The 16350-nt window shown below is 31.4% G+C and overlaps 1 protein-coding gene, 1 long non-coding RNA gene and 1 other non-coding gene across 5 annotated transcripts in view; 1 reads left to right on the plus strand and 2 right to left on the minus strand.

Moving 5' to 3' along the window:
- Nucleotides 1-16350, minus strand: part of LOC126852771 (uncharacterized) — a 242475-nt gene that overhangs the window by 196417 nt on the left and 29708 nt on the right. The window lies entirely within an intron of this gene.
- The window catches only part of LOC126852734 (calcium uptake protein 3, mitochondrial), a 29486-nt gene that overhangs the window by 1330 nt on the left and 11806 nt on the right, over nt 1-16350 (plus strand). For all 3 annotated transcript variants that reach the window (XM_050597855.1, XM_050597856.1, XM_050597857.1), the window contains exon 2: nt 2137-2422. In XM_050597855.1, coding sequence (XP_050453812.1) covers nt 2137-2422 — 286 coding nt within the window. The remainder of the gene's footprint in view (nt 1-2136; nt 2423-16350) is intronic.
- Nucleotides 13136-13208, minus strand: Trnar-ccu (transfer RNA arginine (anticodon CCU)). Its single transcript has one exon. It is a non-coding gene; the product is annotated as a tRNA-Arg (tRNA).

A 16350-nucleotide genomic window follows, 5' to 3' on the forward strand; every position in this document is an offset into this window, starting at 1 on the left:
TTATTTGGCTCAATTTGTTTTAAGCTGCTCATTTTAAGGTATAATGGATTTGTGAAATATATATATATATATCAATATTATTTCTGTATTCTTAATTTAAATTTTTAATATTTTTTAAATATAATCTTTATTATTTTTAAAATAATTTTTAAATAAACAGTGGCTTCTAATATCAAGTAATTTATTAAAACAAATAATAGATAAAATTTTACTTTGTTGCATTTATTATCAATGCAAATTTTTAAATATTAATAATTGTCAGAAAAATACTTTAAATTGTTTGATTCGATTCGAATATTTGTCATTTTATACACATACATATATAATAATTTTTCCAAATCCATTATCTCAGAATAAATAATATTTTTAACTCACCAGTGCGATGCGCAGAGGCCAAACTACACAGCATAGTTTATGTTTTATCGCCTAATGCCGCCTTGGGCCTTTTTCTCTTCTCTTATTTCACCGTTGTCGCTTCTTAATATTCACTGTCGAAAACGCAATTAATTACAATTAAGCGCGTACTCGCAAAAACAAATACGTTCACGCGCGTGCTAATCATACATATAATTGTTGAGCATTTTGTACGGCACTTTCGAATTCAATGGCAGGTGGCGCGCACTCATTTATGGCGGAAAAAAGAGGGAAAATATCGCGAAAAAAGCGCGCAAAACTCACGGTATCTCACGATCGCTCGCGATATCTCTAGAGACTAACTTCGCATGCGTGCGAAAATAACGGAGCAAAATATTATTTTCTTCGAAAAACAGCCGTCGCCGCGATACATTTAATTGTTTAATTAAATTAAGTAATACGCGAATTGATATTCTCTAATCACATGTATGATCGTGTTCGATGTAATACTATTATACGCGATAGCGTCTCGAAAACTAATGCGACGCAATGCCGTTCACCTACGTGCTCGACTATCACCGCGCGAATGACAATGTGTGACCGCACGTAAACAATGCTACGTCACAGGTGTTTATATAATCTACGCAGTCAAAAATTATTTAAATGTAATATATACTTAGAGATTACTCACCAATTTAAAGCTTCGCGATTCAGAGTCCATTCGTCTCGCACTCGCAACGTTTGGTCGTTACCGGAATGACGTCAGCAGTTTACATCGATATGACTTCACATCGATACCTACTTCAAGCGAATAAAGCGCAAAATATTTTTTTTTCAAACAAAAAGTCGTCGCTCCGATATATTCACGAGTTACTTAATCGTACAAATTAAATAATTACGCGAAATGCTTACTCGTTAATTATTCATCAAAGAATAATCTCGTAATCCCCCGATCTCGCAATCGCGTCTCGAAAATTAATGCGTAACATATGGAGCGCGTCGCATCGCTGCCCACCCGTTAGCTATCGCCGCGCACATGACAACAATATGTGTGACCGTACATAAACAATGATACTTCGCATGTCGGATTTATAGATTACTCTATTACAATATTATTAAAATATACCTATTGTGGATTACTCATCAATTTAAAGCGTCACGATTCAGAATCGATCCATCTCGTGCTCACGATGTTCATTACCGACACCGAAATGACATTAGCAGCTTCACGTTGATTATGGCGGGAAAATAATGCGGGAAAAGCGCGTGTAACTGGATACTCGTGATATCTTTTAGAGACTAAATTTTACATGTTCGCTAAATTTTACATGAACACAACAAAGGTTTTAATAAATTACCGATAGTCGCACAAACATCGTATTTCACGCTACGCAATTAAAAATTAAAATATTATTCTAATTATGGCTTATTCATTAATTAAATGCAGCGCGATTTAGATTTATCCCACGTTCACGTTGTCGACGTTTTGTTACCAACTGTAAAATGACGTCAAGCTTCATATTGATACGACACAATGCATGTAACACGATAAAAAAAAATGTATATTAATTTTAAAAATTATAATAATCATATTATAGAAATTATATATTATTATAATCAAATTATAGAAATTATTAAACAACTCTCTTGTGAAAAATTGTAATTAAATTGGCGAGAAGTATCGTGCAAAATATTTCATTTCATAATATTAAATAAATAAAATAATATTAAGAATTAAAAGGATTAAATCTAGCCATCTTCAGGCGCAAAAATTTCTGACAGCACCACTGGTAATAGGAGAAGCTCTGACGTCACGAGAGCACGATACACGCGCACGCGCCAGTCGACCATATTGAAAATGGCGACGGTAGCCTGCGTGTCGCGACGGTTATCATCGTACGCACGATATTTTCGCAATATCACGCGAGTGTACGCATCGCGGCGTGTTGACAATGACTTCAAGATATTCCGGAAAGGCGCCGAGCTGCTAGTCATCGCTTCTGTCACGTTTCTGTTGGCGCAGCAGTATCTACGACCGAGAGTGGTGCATGCCTTGAAACCTCGCAAGGTACGTACATAAACATATATGTATACATTACGTCGAAGGCTAGCCGGACTAGCCTAAAATCTCACGTCATCGTTACGCAGGGCCCGAGCATCAAGATCGCCGTAATTGTTGACAGAAATCGTAAGCATAAATCAAAGATGTAAATATGATTGATTTTAATATAAGCCTTATCCATTACATGTTGAACAATCGACTCTGTCGGCAACGATTACGATAATCTTTGTGCTCAACTTCGCGCCTAAACAGTGGCGAGAAGTTGAGTGGCGAGTCATGACAGTCACGTGGACTGAACAGCTGGACACTGGACACCCACGTGCGAGTGAATGAACGATATGTAAACGTTGCACGAGAGCGTTGCGTAATAACGTATTTAATTCATTGAACTTTTCAAGGTCGACAGATTTATAATAAACATTTACTTTTTTATCTCTTTATTTATTAAAAAATATATAGACAATTTTACTACACTCAATTACAGTATTATGTTTTATTAATTCGCAATTAAAATTATTTAATATCATTTGGATTTTCTATTGAAAATAAAATAAATTATTGCATAGCAATAATTGTAACAATTAATAATAGATCTATTTTTTTGCCACAATTTCAACCATGCTACATTTTTTTTTTGTCAAATGCAAAGAATGTACATACATTTATTTTATCTTAAAATAAAATATAAGAAATTTTTTTTAACTTTATTTTTAATAAAATAATTGAAAAAATAGTTATTTTAAAAATATTTTGGATGAAACACTCTCTCTCTTTCTCTTTCTATACTGTTACATTTTCACAATAAAGCTTAACTCACGAACAAGACTCGTGCAGAGAAACAAATTAAAACAGCATTTTCAATCCAATTAAATTTTTTATTAATCCAAATTATTTTTTTCATATCCATTATAAATTTTTTTTTAATATCTGAAATGACGAATAATTTTTAAAAATATACCAATTATATTCAACAATAAATACTTGGAACATTTGCAAACAATTATTTTAAAGTTATATTGCGCGATTACATTTTTTTATACAGAATGACAAATAGTAAACCGAATTTTTTTCATGACATATTCGTACAGTATTCCGAACAATTGAAAAACAAGTAATATCATACAAGGAAAAAAAAATAAAAACTTTTAAAACTTTTACATATACATATTTATCTTAACATATACATATATACGTATCAATCACATTTTATTTATATTGTGTACATATAAGTAGATATTTTTATCAAAAAATATACTTATTATATATAATTATGAATCTCTCTCTTTCTCTTTTATCTTTTTTTTTTTATCAGAATGTCGATACTAATATATTTTTGCATATATTTTCAAATTATTTAAAATATTTCTCGACATCGTTGATGATAGCGAGTCCGCAGGCGAATAAAACAAAAGAAAGTAAAAGAGAGAGAGAGAGAGAGTGGATTCTTCGGCGAGTTTTAAAAGGAGTTTTGGGCGCGTCGGCGATGAATAAGGTACTCGCGATTGATCTCGGTCGATGTTCGGTCGTGAGAGATCGAACGTATAGGTATGTTAAGTTAATAACATGGCCCGGAGGAAGCGGATCAGCTTTTGTGTCAAACGATCTTCAAGTGTACCGGCGCGGCGCCACGCCCTCCGAACGATCACACAGTCGATATGACTACGGTTTAACCGGGCCTGATCTTTCAACGTCTCTATTACGGCCTGAGAATCACGGGATTCTCCCAAAAAAGTCGACTGTAAACGTAGAGGATTATGCCGTAAAATTATGTTTAGATAACTCCTTTTTACACAGCATCGTTAAAAGAAAATTATATATATTTAGAAAAAGTGCTTTAAATTTTTATGTAAATAATAAAAACATTTATCGTATGCCTTTAAAAATATATTTTTCGAGAAATAAATTAAGAATTAAATAATCTGCATTTTAGATAATAATTAGGCAACAATTTTTTTATTAATAAATAATATGTTATTAAATTAATTATATATATTTATCATATATGTTTATTTGCAACAATTTTTAGTGATTCTTATAATTAGACATAAGTTGAATAATTCAAAATTAAATAAAATATTTTTTTATATGAAATATTAATTTAAATAATAAAGAATCACTCTAAATAATACCTACTGGTTTCCATCAATTTTGTCATTTTAATATTGTCTAAAACTTTCATAATTATTTATTGCTCAGTTCGTATTACTTTTAAGTAATCTTAAAAATATGGTATGCTCATTACAACCTTTAATGTCGAGCCTTCAATCACGAAATTACTGTTAATATTTTGAAACGTTTTTCAACGGGAAATCTCTTAATCACCGTATTATTTATACCCGCAAGTTAGACGTTAACATACGTGTTTCATCGATCATGCAACATTTTCAAGAACATGCCGGATGCTTTTTTTCTATAAGGACATATTCTTTGCTTTATAAAACGAGATAGATAAATGACTGACATTTTGCGTCACAGTTTGTGTCTACAAGCTGTGTCCGCAAATGCAGATGCACACGGTCCTTTGCCATGAGACACCCTAATCTAAGCATGCGATGTATCTATAAACTACTTCCTTTCCGCACCTTGTAGCACATGTATCCATTAATTACCGCGTGAGTATCATGGGAAAGTTGGATCGAATATTTTTGATAGTTTTATATTATTTATATTATTTATGAGGTAATTAGATGGGAAATAACTTTCAAATGTTTCACAGGTTTAGCATTAGAATATGATTAGCATGCAAAAATAATGTACTTTTTATGAAATATTAGTCAAATATTTTTTTTTAAGTTTGATATAGTGTGCGGATTGTAGATATTATTTTTTAACGTAAAATTAATGTACAATTTAATTTGATAAGATTAAAATTGAATTCAAATTGCATAATGTTATTGTCGGATGGTTTTCTTTATAAATTATAAAAATACTATAAACAAAATATGTAAAAATATAATATAATTAAAAATTGAAGAACACATTATCGAAAAATAAGTTTAATATTAGATAATAATTTATAATATTTTTAAACAATTCTCATTTGCGACTCATTCCTTTTTAATCTAATTACAAAATTGCGATATATAGAGTCAAGATATCTATTTTATTCGAAATACGAAACGTAGTAAATATCCGGAATAAAGCACGGATACACTTTCGCACGTGCTGTCGGATAATCGGATTTATGATACACTCAAATGTATCCCGTCATCTCGCTGACTTGTACGAGAATCTCAAAGATATTCTTTGACCACATCGCTGCCAAGAATTCGGCGAGAATAGGTTGTCCGCAGGACCGCCAGAATATCTTGCTACCTGGATTGTTCTCATACAATTATTTATGCGAGATATCTAATTATTTCTCTCGGCTCATTACCTCGCGATATAAAGTTATTAAAATGTATAACAAATAACGATTCATGAAAACATAATAGTAACTTTAATTAAATTTCATCTAATTGTATAATTCAATATTTACAATATTAATTCATAAATTAAATATTTTATAAATGAAGTAGTGATGAGTAATCTAAATTTTATAATAATGAGCTCTAACAAGTTTATAAGTAGACTTAAAATTTTTTATTACAAATACGGTTTTGTATAAATTTAATTCAATTATAGAAACAAATTTATATTATTTATTTGTAGGAAAAAAATAACATAATATACATTTAATTTATAATTTTTGCGTTTTTAGCTTCTTTAAATTAAATTATATGATGCAATATTTTATGAAAGAAAGAAATAATATGCCTTAAATACTGATTACATCTTTTTTATTGAACGAAATAATTTCTGACGGAATTTACAGCAAGTTAAAGTGATAATTATTAAATGGTCATTTTTTTTATTTAAATTTAAATCAAATTTTAATTTGCCGGACATTCTGACCTATTAAATCCTGCCATACGATTTATTTGAGGACATTTATAAAGTATACCATCGTTGCTATCTACATACTTTACTAACATGCGATTGCAATCATGTGTACATAAATGTATATGTACGTAGTGATAAAGTACACTGGCTACACCCCACATTATATATTTACGAAACCAGTTGATCTAGTAGAAATAAGCTTTGACCACGATATCAATCGTTTCCGTTACCTTTATTCAAGTGCGTAGGTTGATGCAATGTAAAAAGAACGATCGGCATTAGAAATGCGGATGTATACACTGTATCATCATATATTTGTTATGCATGTGAAGTATCATATAAAATAGTGGAGCAAGATTATTAATATGAGTTGCATTTGTTTATATTTTTCAGTGCTAAATTTTTATTTTAATTCACTGAACATAATATTTAGTTATTGTTAAATTTAAATTAAAAGTAATATTAAATAGCCATGCGATGAGTATTCTAAATTTTATATTTATGTTCTTAAATTTCTTAATTAATGTTACTGAATCTTATAATTTACTAATAATGAGAGTGTAAAATTTAAAAATAATATGTTGAAAATTAAAATGTTAATAAAATATTTTTTTTCAATTAAATTGGAAAATTAAAACAGTGGGCAATCGAAGCGCATATTTTCTAGTGCAATTTAACATACATAGTTCAAAGCGAATTATTAAAATCTATCGCGAAATATAAATTCTCTATACGGTACACGACAAGTGAGAAACATGTCGCTCAATACATCACGCATTATTATGAGACACGACGTTATCATCGCGCATTACGTATGCAGGGGCTTGTTTGACGAGCGGTTTGCGCTAACTAATGGACTTGATCTTCTACTATTACCTTCCATCGAGATGCTCCGATCGACAATATCCACGAGTCCTTTTGAATCAAGATCTATTATGGGGGAACTTCTGCAGGACATATGTGTGGGAAGATCAAAGCATATAGCATGAGTCCGATGAGAAATGTTTTTCTTTTTCTAATAAAAAAAATTTACATGTTCGAATATTAGTCCGTAATTGGATCAATCCATTTTATGATCGATGCACCTTATATTAATTGGATCACTGGACTTATTTATTGGAATATAAATAATGTATTATTCTTTAAAAAAAAAAAACATGAATTACTATATGATTTGATTTATACAATACATTTAAAGAGATTATCGCCACTATTTTAACCTATTAATTTTACAAATAATTTAGAAGCAATTTCAATTTAAAAAAAAAATTCCAAATGAAGAAATCTATAATTAAAATTTATAATTAAGAAATTTATAATTAAACTTAACATTAAGTATAAAATATGAGTCTTAAAATTTATTTGCTTTAAAGATTCCGATTTTTTTTATCCTAAAGGTATAAATAAATTTCCGAAATGTTAATGTTGTTCTTTTAAAATAAACTAATGCATATACGAGCGATTCATCTTTGCCTTATAAGCATGCATTACACACTCATTTTTAAGATTGCACTTCAAAAGTTACGCGCCATTATTCATATCAATGTTTATGTACATATTTATGCGATCTTTCTCCCTTCTGAAATCAACGGCAACACCGTCGTTCATGTACCTCGAATAATTCGAACGCGAAAGAGTGATGGATCGGCCGCGTACACCTTCGTAGGTATTATCGACGATAAACGATAAATCAGATCGAAGTTTCGACACTACACGATTAAGGACCACGAAAAATCGTCAGGACTCGCACGTATATGCACATGTTGCGTCCAATACGATGCTATCCGATACTATTCAGCTTGTCGATCCCTTGAGGGAACTCGAGAGCAGGAAGGATAATTAATATTGGAGAGATAATTAATTTTGTCATCTAGACAAAATATAGATTATTTTTATAAATAAAATTTTTATAGAGATATGAAAATTGCTTATAATTCTAATTCCTATAATTTATTTTTTCTTTTTTTCTTTTTTTTTTAAATTTTTTAGAGAATTAACATTTAATTCAGAATTACATAAACTTTATATGTGTAGTTTAAAAAAATGTATGATATATTAAATATCGATTATTTAAATTCTTTTTTTTTTTTGTTTTTGTTTAATCAACGCTCACTCCATTAATTCTTCTTTCTGATATGATTGTTCGCAATTTGTAAAATGGAAAATAAACTTTTGCACTTTTACAAGTCCACCCGTTACAAATAGTTAGACTAAAACATTTCGCCCTCGAGCGTGCACAATGTGATACTAAATGATAATCTGACGATAAGGTATGGGATAAGGACGCCGACACGGTGACACGTGAATGTGGTCTGATTAGCATGATAGTATCAATCGCGTGGGTAGACGTCGACGTGGGCGTGAATGGACTTTATATGTTCGATCGTTTTTCACGTTTATCAATTCGCGCACATCGCGCGTCAAGCTACCTGTAGCAGCGCGTTAATCAAAGACATTTTCAATTGAGACATATTTTCAGATGTGTCTGTGAAAAATATTTAGTTTATGTGCAGAAACAGTGATTTTTTTTCGAAGAGATTCTTGGTGAAAATTATAGTGAAAAAAATGATTTCTAATTGCACGAAAATTGATAATCCTATTTTCTATATTTCTTTAATAAAATCTTATTAATTTCACTCTGCGTTATATAAAATTTCACATTATTAATAAATTTGTTGTTATCTATTTTATTAAATTTTTATTATTTTCATGTAATAATTTGAATTTGATAACAAGAAATATGTTTAAGTTTGTATACACATATGTATATTATTATCCTAATGGATATTTGAGATATAATATTTTTCACACTTGTATTCAGATATTATAAATCTTTAAACTGGAACTAACTGCACTATAACTGCATTTAGCCTATCGTATAATAATAATAGTGTTGACCGACCTTTTGGACGTCTGCCATTGCGAACATGTAAAGCATTTTATGTTTGAGATAAGAGCATAGAAAATTGCGAATTCTTGGAGATCATAAATGTTACTGACTGTGATACTTTCAATAATCATTAATCTTAGATATCTATCAAAGTACTTGACATAATATTATTTCAAGTTAGAAATAACTTTCTTTAAATTTTAATATTTTTTTAAATTAACATTCTATATAATTATTTGATTTTAAATTTATATATATTATATTCTCTTAAATATGATTTTTCTATTATGTTTTAAATTAAATAAAATTTCAAAAGATACAAGTGTTTAGTTTGTGAAAATTTAATGTGTAAATAAAAGTTTTCAAAATTAAATAAAAAATAATGTTAAATGAAAATTATATTAAAAAGTTATATTTTACTTCTATATTTTCTGAACTTCCAAAAATTTTTAAAAACTTTTTTTTTTTTATAATTTTAAACTCAAAAGATCGATATTTTGTATATTTATCTGCGATAAATATACAAAATATACAAACGAAATATGCTATTATCTTCTCGCTACATTCACACGTGGCAAACTATTTCTTTGCGATATATCAATACCTACCGCATCGACGAGTCTCGTCGTCGACGGTAGACACGTCGAATCGCACGCTACAATGTAACTCACGTCGACCATCATCACGGCGATGAATTAATGCTAATGAACGTGCAGGGTGATTTGTCTAAATTAATTAACGCTTCCTAAACCACCGTGAAATTAGCGCGTGGGACGTGGCGCGTTAGGTACTCATTATTTGGCTAATGGACCAATAGCAGTGTGGGCGATGTTCCATCGAGTGTGGGTCGTGGGTATCACGCACACACATCGACGGCTATCACACGTGCTTTGTATCCCACGTAAGTGGATGCGTGCAAAGGTGGAGCCGGTGCACGTCGCGTGTTACCGCGCTATGCATCAACGACTAAACAATGCCGGTGTAATTGAATATTTTGAGGGGATTATGATTTAAGAACCGCCGCCGGGGCCAGGCGGGAATCTCCCTCTTCTCTCCCGTTCGTTCTCTTTTTATCACTTTTGGTTTACACATATGTACGACGGTCGCTAAGTGCAGTACAGCAAGTAATAAATAATGATTTCGGTGATCGTTGACGGGCCTTATTTTGAGATTATGTATGAAAAGCGGCCTGTTAAGATAATCATAGATTCTGGAAACTCTCCGCTGCCAATATTTGTATTATGCAAATCTCATATCAACAAATTGTTTGTGCAATGAATATATTATAATGAATATATTTTCTATTATTATAATTTAATATTTCAGATAAGATTTTTATATTTTATTTATGATTTTTTTTTTAGATTTGCAACGTATATATATTTCTTTATAATTTATTGAACAGATTGAAAAAATTTGAACTTTATGCTTTGTAGTATTAATAAAAATTATAAATTCTTTCAGTTATGTTTTATACACAATATCTCAATTATATGCAATTTTTTTTTTTGAACTATTGTTTAATCATACTCTATATCGAAAGACAAAAGAGATTAACGATATGGAAAGGAAATAAATTCTTCAGCTTTTATCGTATTCACATTTCATAAGAGAACCCGATAATTCGTTTACTGTCAATCATTTTGAGCATGGGCGGTTAAGACTGGTTCAAAGGTTGAAAGGGACGTGGGCGAAACACACGGCAACGAGAAAAATGCCGAATCGGTTAATCACAGAGCGCAGCGCGATAATTTCAGGGTAGTTCGCACGTAACACGCAACCTGGCAACGCTCCCGGATGATGGTAAGATTTTTCTACACTCGCAATACCTGAGATAACACCTCTCTATATTCCGAAAATTTTAAACTTAACAACATATTTAAAAAAATACTCTAAGTAGTTATTTATATTATAATTATATTAAATCCCATATTACATTAATATTGTATAACTGTTGATTTAGAAATATAATTTGCTTAAATGATTTTGGATATAAATTAATATTTTTAGTTTATTATTTGTGTTTATTTATTTTAATATATTTTTGAATTAAGATTTTATTTTTAAATAACAGTTTAATGATACGCAAATTTTTCATTTCTAATTTTAAATAAAAAAACTTTATTTTAAAAGAATCTTTGTAATTTTAGTTTTAATATATGACATATAATTAAAATTTAAAGAATAGTAAATATGATGATTGAAGATTAATATTTTATCATGAGTTTTTATCACAAATTTAAGTAGAAATTCGATTGACGTTTGACATTTTAATGGTTTCTTCAACGTGGGAAGATAGAATTTGCCGAATTACCGGAGAAAATGTCCCTCCCTAGGACAAGAAACAGGTTTATTTCCCCTAAAAAAAAAATCGATGGTGTGTCCGATCCGCTTGGCACAACCAGACTTGTAGTACATAGCCTGTACGCAGATACGGATCTGAACCGAATGCACACACTAGTGCATCAGTATGCAACACATAACCGGCGTCCGTCCCAACGACCGTCTCTCCCCTACGACGAGATCGTCTCTCGCACGGCCACAAATCACGTGACCCACCTTCTTCTTGTGGTATCGCGCGAACCCGGCAATCGTTATCGCGTTATTCGCACGAGATTCGAGACCGTGCCGTTTATTTTCTCCGGCGTGCCTCCGTGTCGGATCGGAGATTCGACGCGCACCTTCTCGTGCAGATGAGAGAGACGAGCGATCTCTGCTATCGACGCGGGTAGCGCCTTAACATGATTCCGGAAATAGAGAAAGCGATTGTGATAAACGCACCGTCAGAGATAAACGAGGGATAATTCCCTCGTGTATTGGTGTGCCAAACGCGACAAAACTAGAACGTGTCCGCGCGATTTCCATAGGGATAATACGAGCGATGATTTACGCCATGAGAAAACAAGGATGAAGGAAATGGAGAAAGATTATTCTATGTTTCCGTTATCCTTGAATAATGTAGCGTAGAATTTTAAGAATAAACTTATATATAAATTTTGCTCATCAAACGACATATTAGAACAATCTCATAGTTTATAAAATTGTAGATAAATGTTGGTATCATTATTCGAATTAAACACGAGATATATTTCTTAGATACATTTTTTAATTTTATTTAAACACGGAACATATCAAATTTAAAATTAGACATTTAATTTGTGGCATATATTGAGGAGGGAGATTCCCACCAATCTTCGTCGAATATCCAATAAAGTAGACACTACAAGTCTGTTGGGACATTGAGATCTCTTCAGAACCGATAATATAACTACTACTCTCTTCTATGAATTGGAAGGATCGATTTTATCGCGAGACCGAAAGTCCAGTCCATGAACAACCCTTCAAAATGTTTTCGTGACCGATTAACCCGAGCAGGATGTTCTTCGCATTAGAAACATTCGGACCACCCTGTCTACATTTATGTGTCTATTCGATTTAAATATTTCGAGCAGAAGCAATAAACTGCAATCGTTAGATGGACTTTCTCTTCCTCGAATCCTTGAGACAGATATACGAAAGATACGCGGAAATCGATTCACGTCCATCAAAAGGGGGATAAGCGTCTTATCAGATTTCGATTGACATTATAATCTTATAACGCATTAGATTCTTTCAATCTTTGGAATAATCTTAGTTTCATTTTTAAACTTTTTTTTTGGAGGGACAAACTAATATTCTGCATCGTTCTATTATCCCATATAAATATACGAATGTATATTTTTAAAAATGATGGCAAATAATACAACTTAATCAGATTAAGAAAATTTTATCAATTGCTTCTCCGTTATTTTTTTCATAAATATAGAGATAAATTAATTTAAATATTGTTTTGCTACGATGTTTAGTACACACAATATATTTTACAAATGAAACAACGCGAGACCCCAGTGTTATTAATGGATCATTTTTGGTTTAAACATAGTTAGATGTAAAAAAAATAAACTTTTTACCCCTGGTGGGACTCGAACCCACAATCCCCGGTTTAGGAGACCGATGCCTTATCCATTAGGCCACAGGGGCGCTTATATTCAACCCTTAGTATGCGATTCACATGACATTTAGTAATAGTGTCAATGAAAATAGATTGATCGGGTAAATGGGATATTATTTCTAGATATTTTTTTGAAATTTATACCAATTAAAAATTAAGAATATTAGTACTTTTTAGTTACTTTTATTATATAAACATATATAATACTTTATTAAAAAATGTAAAAAAAAATATTTAAAATATCTATTTAAAGAATATAAAATTTTTTTGAACTTTACAAGAGAGAACGGAAGAAACACACTTTTCGATATGATGCAAACAGGATTTGTTTCTGAATATAAGATATGAATGCATACACGTACATATTTTACGCACGACTTATTAACCCGAATTATCGCCTACGCCAAACATTTCAAGCAACTCGTTATTCAAATTGGACTTTACGAATTTATATTATAGCCTAAGATTACAAGCGTCCATAATTGTATTGCAATGGTAAATGTAAGAAAGTGTGAAGAGTGGCAGTTTATTACAGAAAAAATAAAATTGACTATGAAGTACTTATCGTTGCGTAAGCGATGTAAATCTACATATGTTTTTATGTATAACTTATATGTATAACACATGCGTTAGAATTTAAAATTAATAATTTATGGAGAGAATATTAAAAAAATAAAATTTTTAGATTATTTATTCCTATACTATTATTTATTCCTGATGTATAGGAAAGGATTTGATTCATGAATAAATGTTTATTATTGTTCTTTTAATTAAATTGTTTTCTTAAATAATCTCTTTATTAAGACAACTACCTTTTATTATGTTATTGCTCAAATATTATCAGTATTACTGTTTCACATTTATATGAATTTTGATTTTTGTAATAGATTTCCAATTATTATATTATATGTACAACGTGAATGCAATTTTAAATAAATTGACAAATTCTTATAGGCAAATAAAAATATATTTGATCAAATCGTTAAATCATCACAAATCCATAATAACTTCTGGAAATTTTTATTATTATTTTTTACAGAGATAATTTTTTTATAGTTTTTAGATGACTTTAAATCCAGATGCTGTCGATATCGTAAAATTGTCTTTATCTCGCATATCATCTGCTCGCTGTGTAAAACTGAGTGGAGAAAAAGCGTAGCACTTCAAGGTCTACCGCATTTTCTTCGCTCGCTGACGCCTCCGTTTAACATCCATCTATACAAAAATCGACAGCCGGCGCCTATTTTCGCGCGTGAGTTCTCAACGTCGATGCTTATCGCCGCCGTTGCTATCAATTTAAGTCGGGAACGAGGCGAAACGACTTGGCGGAAATTATTTCTACAACGCGGCGAGTCGCGTGCTTCTTTATTGAAAACTATAAGTAGCGACAGGGGATGAAAGAGGAGTGCGAGAAGGAGAGATCCTCGGAGGTGAGAAATTGGTACAGGGGAAGAGGATTCGATGGGCCGTTTCACGGACCTTAGATGGAAAGGACCTTAATCACCGTGGTGTCCGTTGATGATTGGCGGGAGGGAGGGCAACGAGCGAAGAGGAAAAGAAAAAAAAAAGGGGGGGAAAGAGATGGCAAGATCCAAGAGGACGAAAAGAAGTCTCTTAGGCACTTAGCATAATGTTCACCGCGTCTGTCATTACCCACGACACCGCTAACATGCCAACCTAACGCCCAGCGAGGTCCTGGGTAGACACGCGAAGACGTATCTCAACAGACTTTAGTTAACTTTGCATCATGGCGAGATAAACATAAGGAAGGACGTCATCTGTCCGGAATATTGATCGAGCGCGATTTAACTTAAATCAACGCAATTACTTTTTGCTCTCGCCGTTTCGCATCTTATTTCCGTGCCAGAAAGGCGAGCGATCATCATCGAGGGAAAAACACGCTAATACATTTGCCAAGTATTATTCTGAACATCGATAATGGTCTCGGATGTATTAACGCCATACCGATTAACTGACCGAGAGTAATCTTCGAGAAACTATTTGTTTCAGGATGTACAACGAGCGCGAGATATAATGGGATGTTGTCATTTTTGCTTATCTTATTTAATCTAGCGAGAAAGAATCTAATCGCTGAGATTGAATGACATCAATATTAATAAATATTGCATTATATAAATATCAATAAATATATAAAATAAAAATATATTCTATAAATATATTCTCTTGGGGAAAAAAAAAGAAAAAAAAACTTAGAAAGAACGATTATTGAACAACGAAATTGTATAAAGTTTTCTACATAATAATTATAATTAACAAATAAAATTCTTTTAAATTTTAATATTTTTTCTCGAAGTACAACAGGCACGTGTGAGTTTTCTCTTAGAACAACAAAATTTATTTTGTTATTCTGTCATATATTTAACTTGTAGGATCGAGTAGGCGGTAAAATGATGTGTTTCTTGACTCTTCTCGAGAAGATTAAGTCTAACGGCTCTTGGTACCTCATAAATTGCCTGTCTCGCGTATTAGGTCTATAAAGGAGAGAAAGAATCGATTTATGATCGTGGAAACATCCTCGCCACGTAAACGATGGTTTTTGTCCCGTCGCTGTTTCAAGTAGATTCTGTGAGATTGCAAAATGAAGGACTGTAAATTTTTTCGATTATATGGATCATTCTTTAAAAATATCCCGTGCCACGTGTCCGGACATAAAAAAGGATGGTACCTTGAAAAAGATTAACATCACGATATATATATATTAATAAAAAATAAAATTATTTATTATAAAAATTATTATCTTCTATTATAAGTTGCTGTTGTAAAATCTTTTATTTAATTATTTGTATTATTTGTATTATTAATTAATTCTAAACAACGTAACTTGCGATTTTTAAAGAGACTTGCAGAATAGATTACTTCGATCAACGCAAGAAAAGCATTATTATAAATGCAAACCTATGCAAAATTATAGTTGCTGTTTTTATAGCAATGAGAAACATGATTTATTTATAGAAGCAATTTCGCGAAAGGACATCTGATCCACGCGAAGGCGTATCCGGTTACAATGGCACTTATGGAAATGCATCGAATGACAAACATAACTTGCCGAGGATACGCGATTCTTAGGTAGCCGTGAGATATTTACAACTGTTTATAAAAATCACTAAGAGAGAAAAAAAAAATTTAAAATCGTGTAATGTATTTTTAAAA

This window comes from Cataglyphis hispanica, chromosome 11 (genome assembly GCF_021464435.1).
Source record: "Cataglyphis hispanica isolate Lineage 1 chromosome 11, ULB_Chis1_1.0, whole genome shotgun sequence".
Taxonomy (NCBI): Eukaryota; Metazoa; Arthropoda; class Insecta; order Hymenoptera; family Formicidae; genus Cataglyphis; species Cataglyphis hispanica.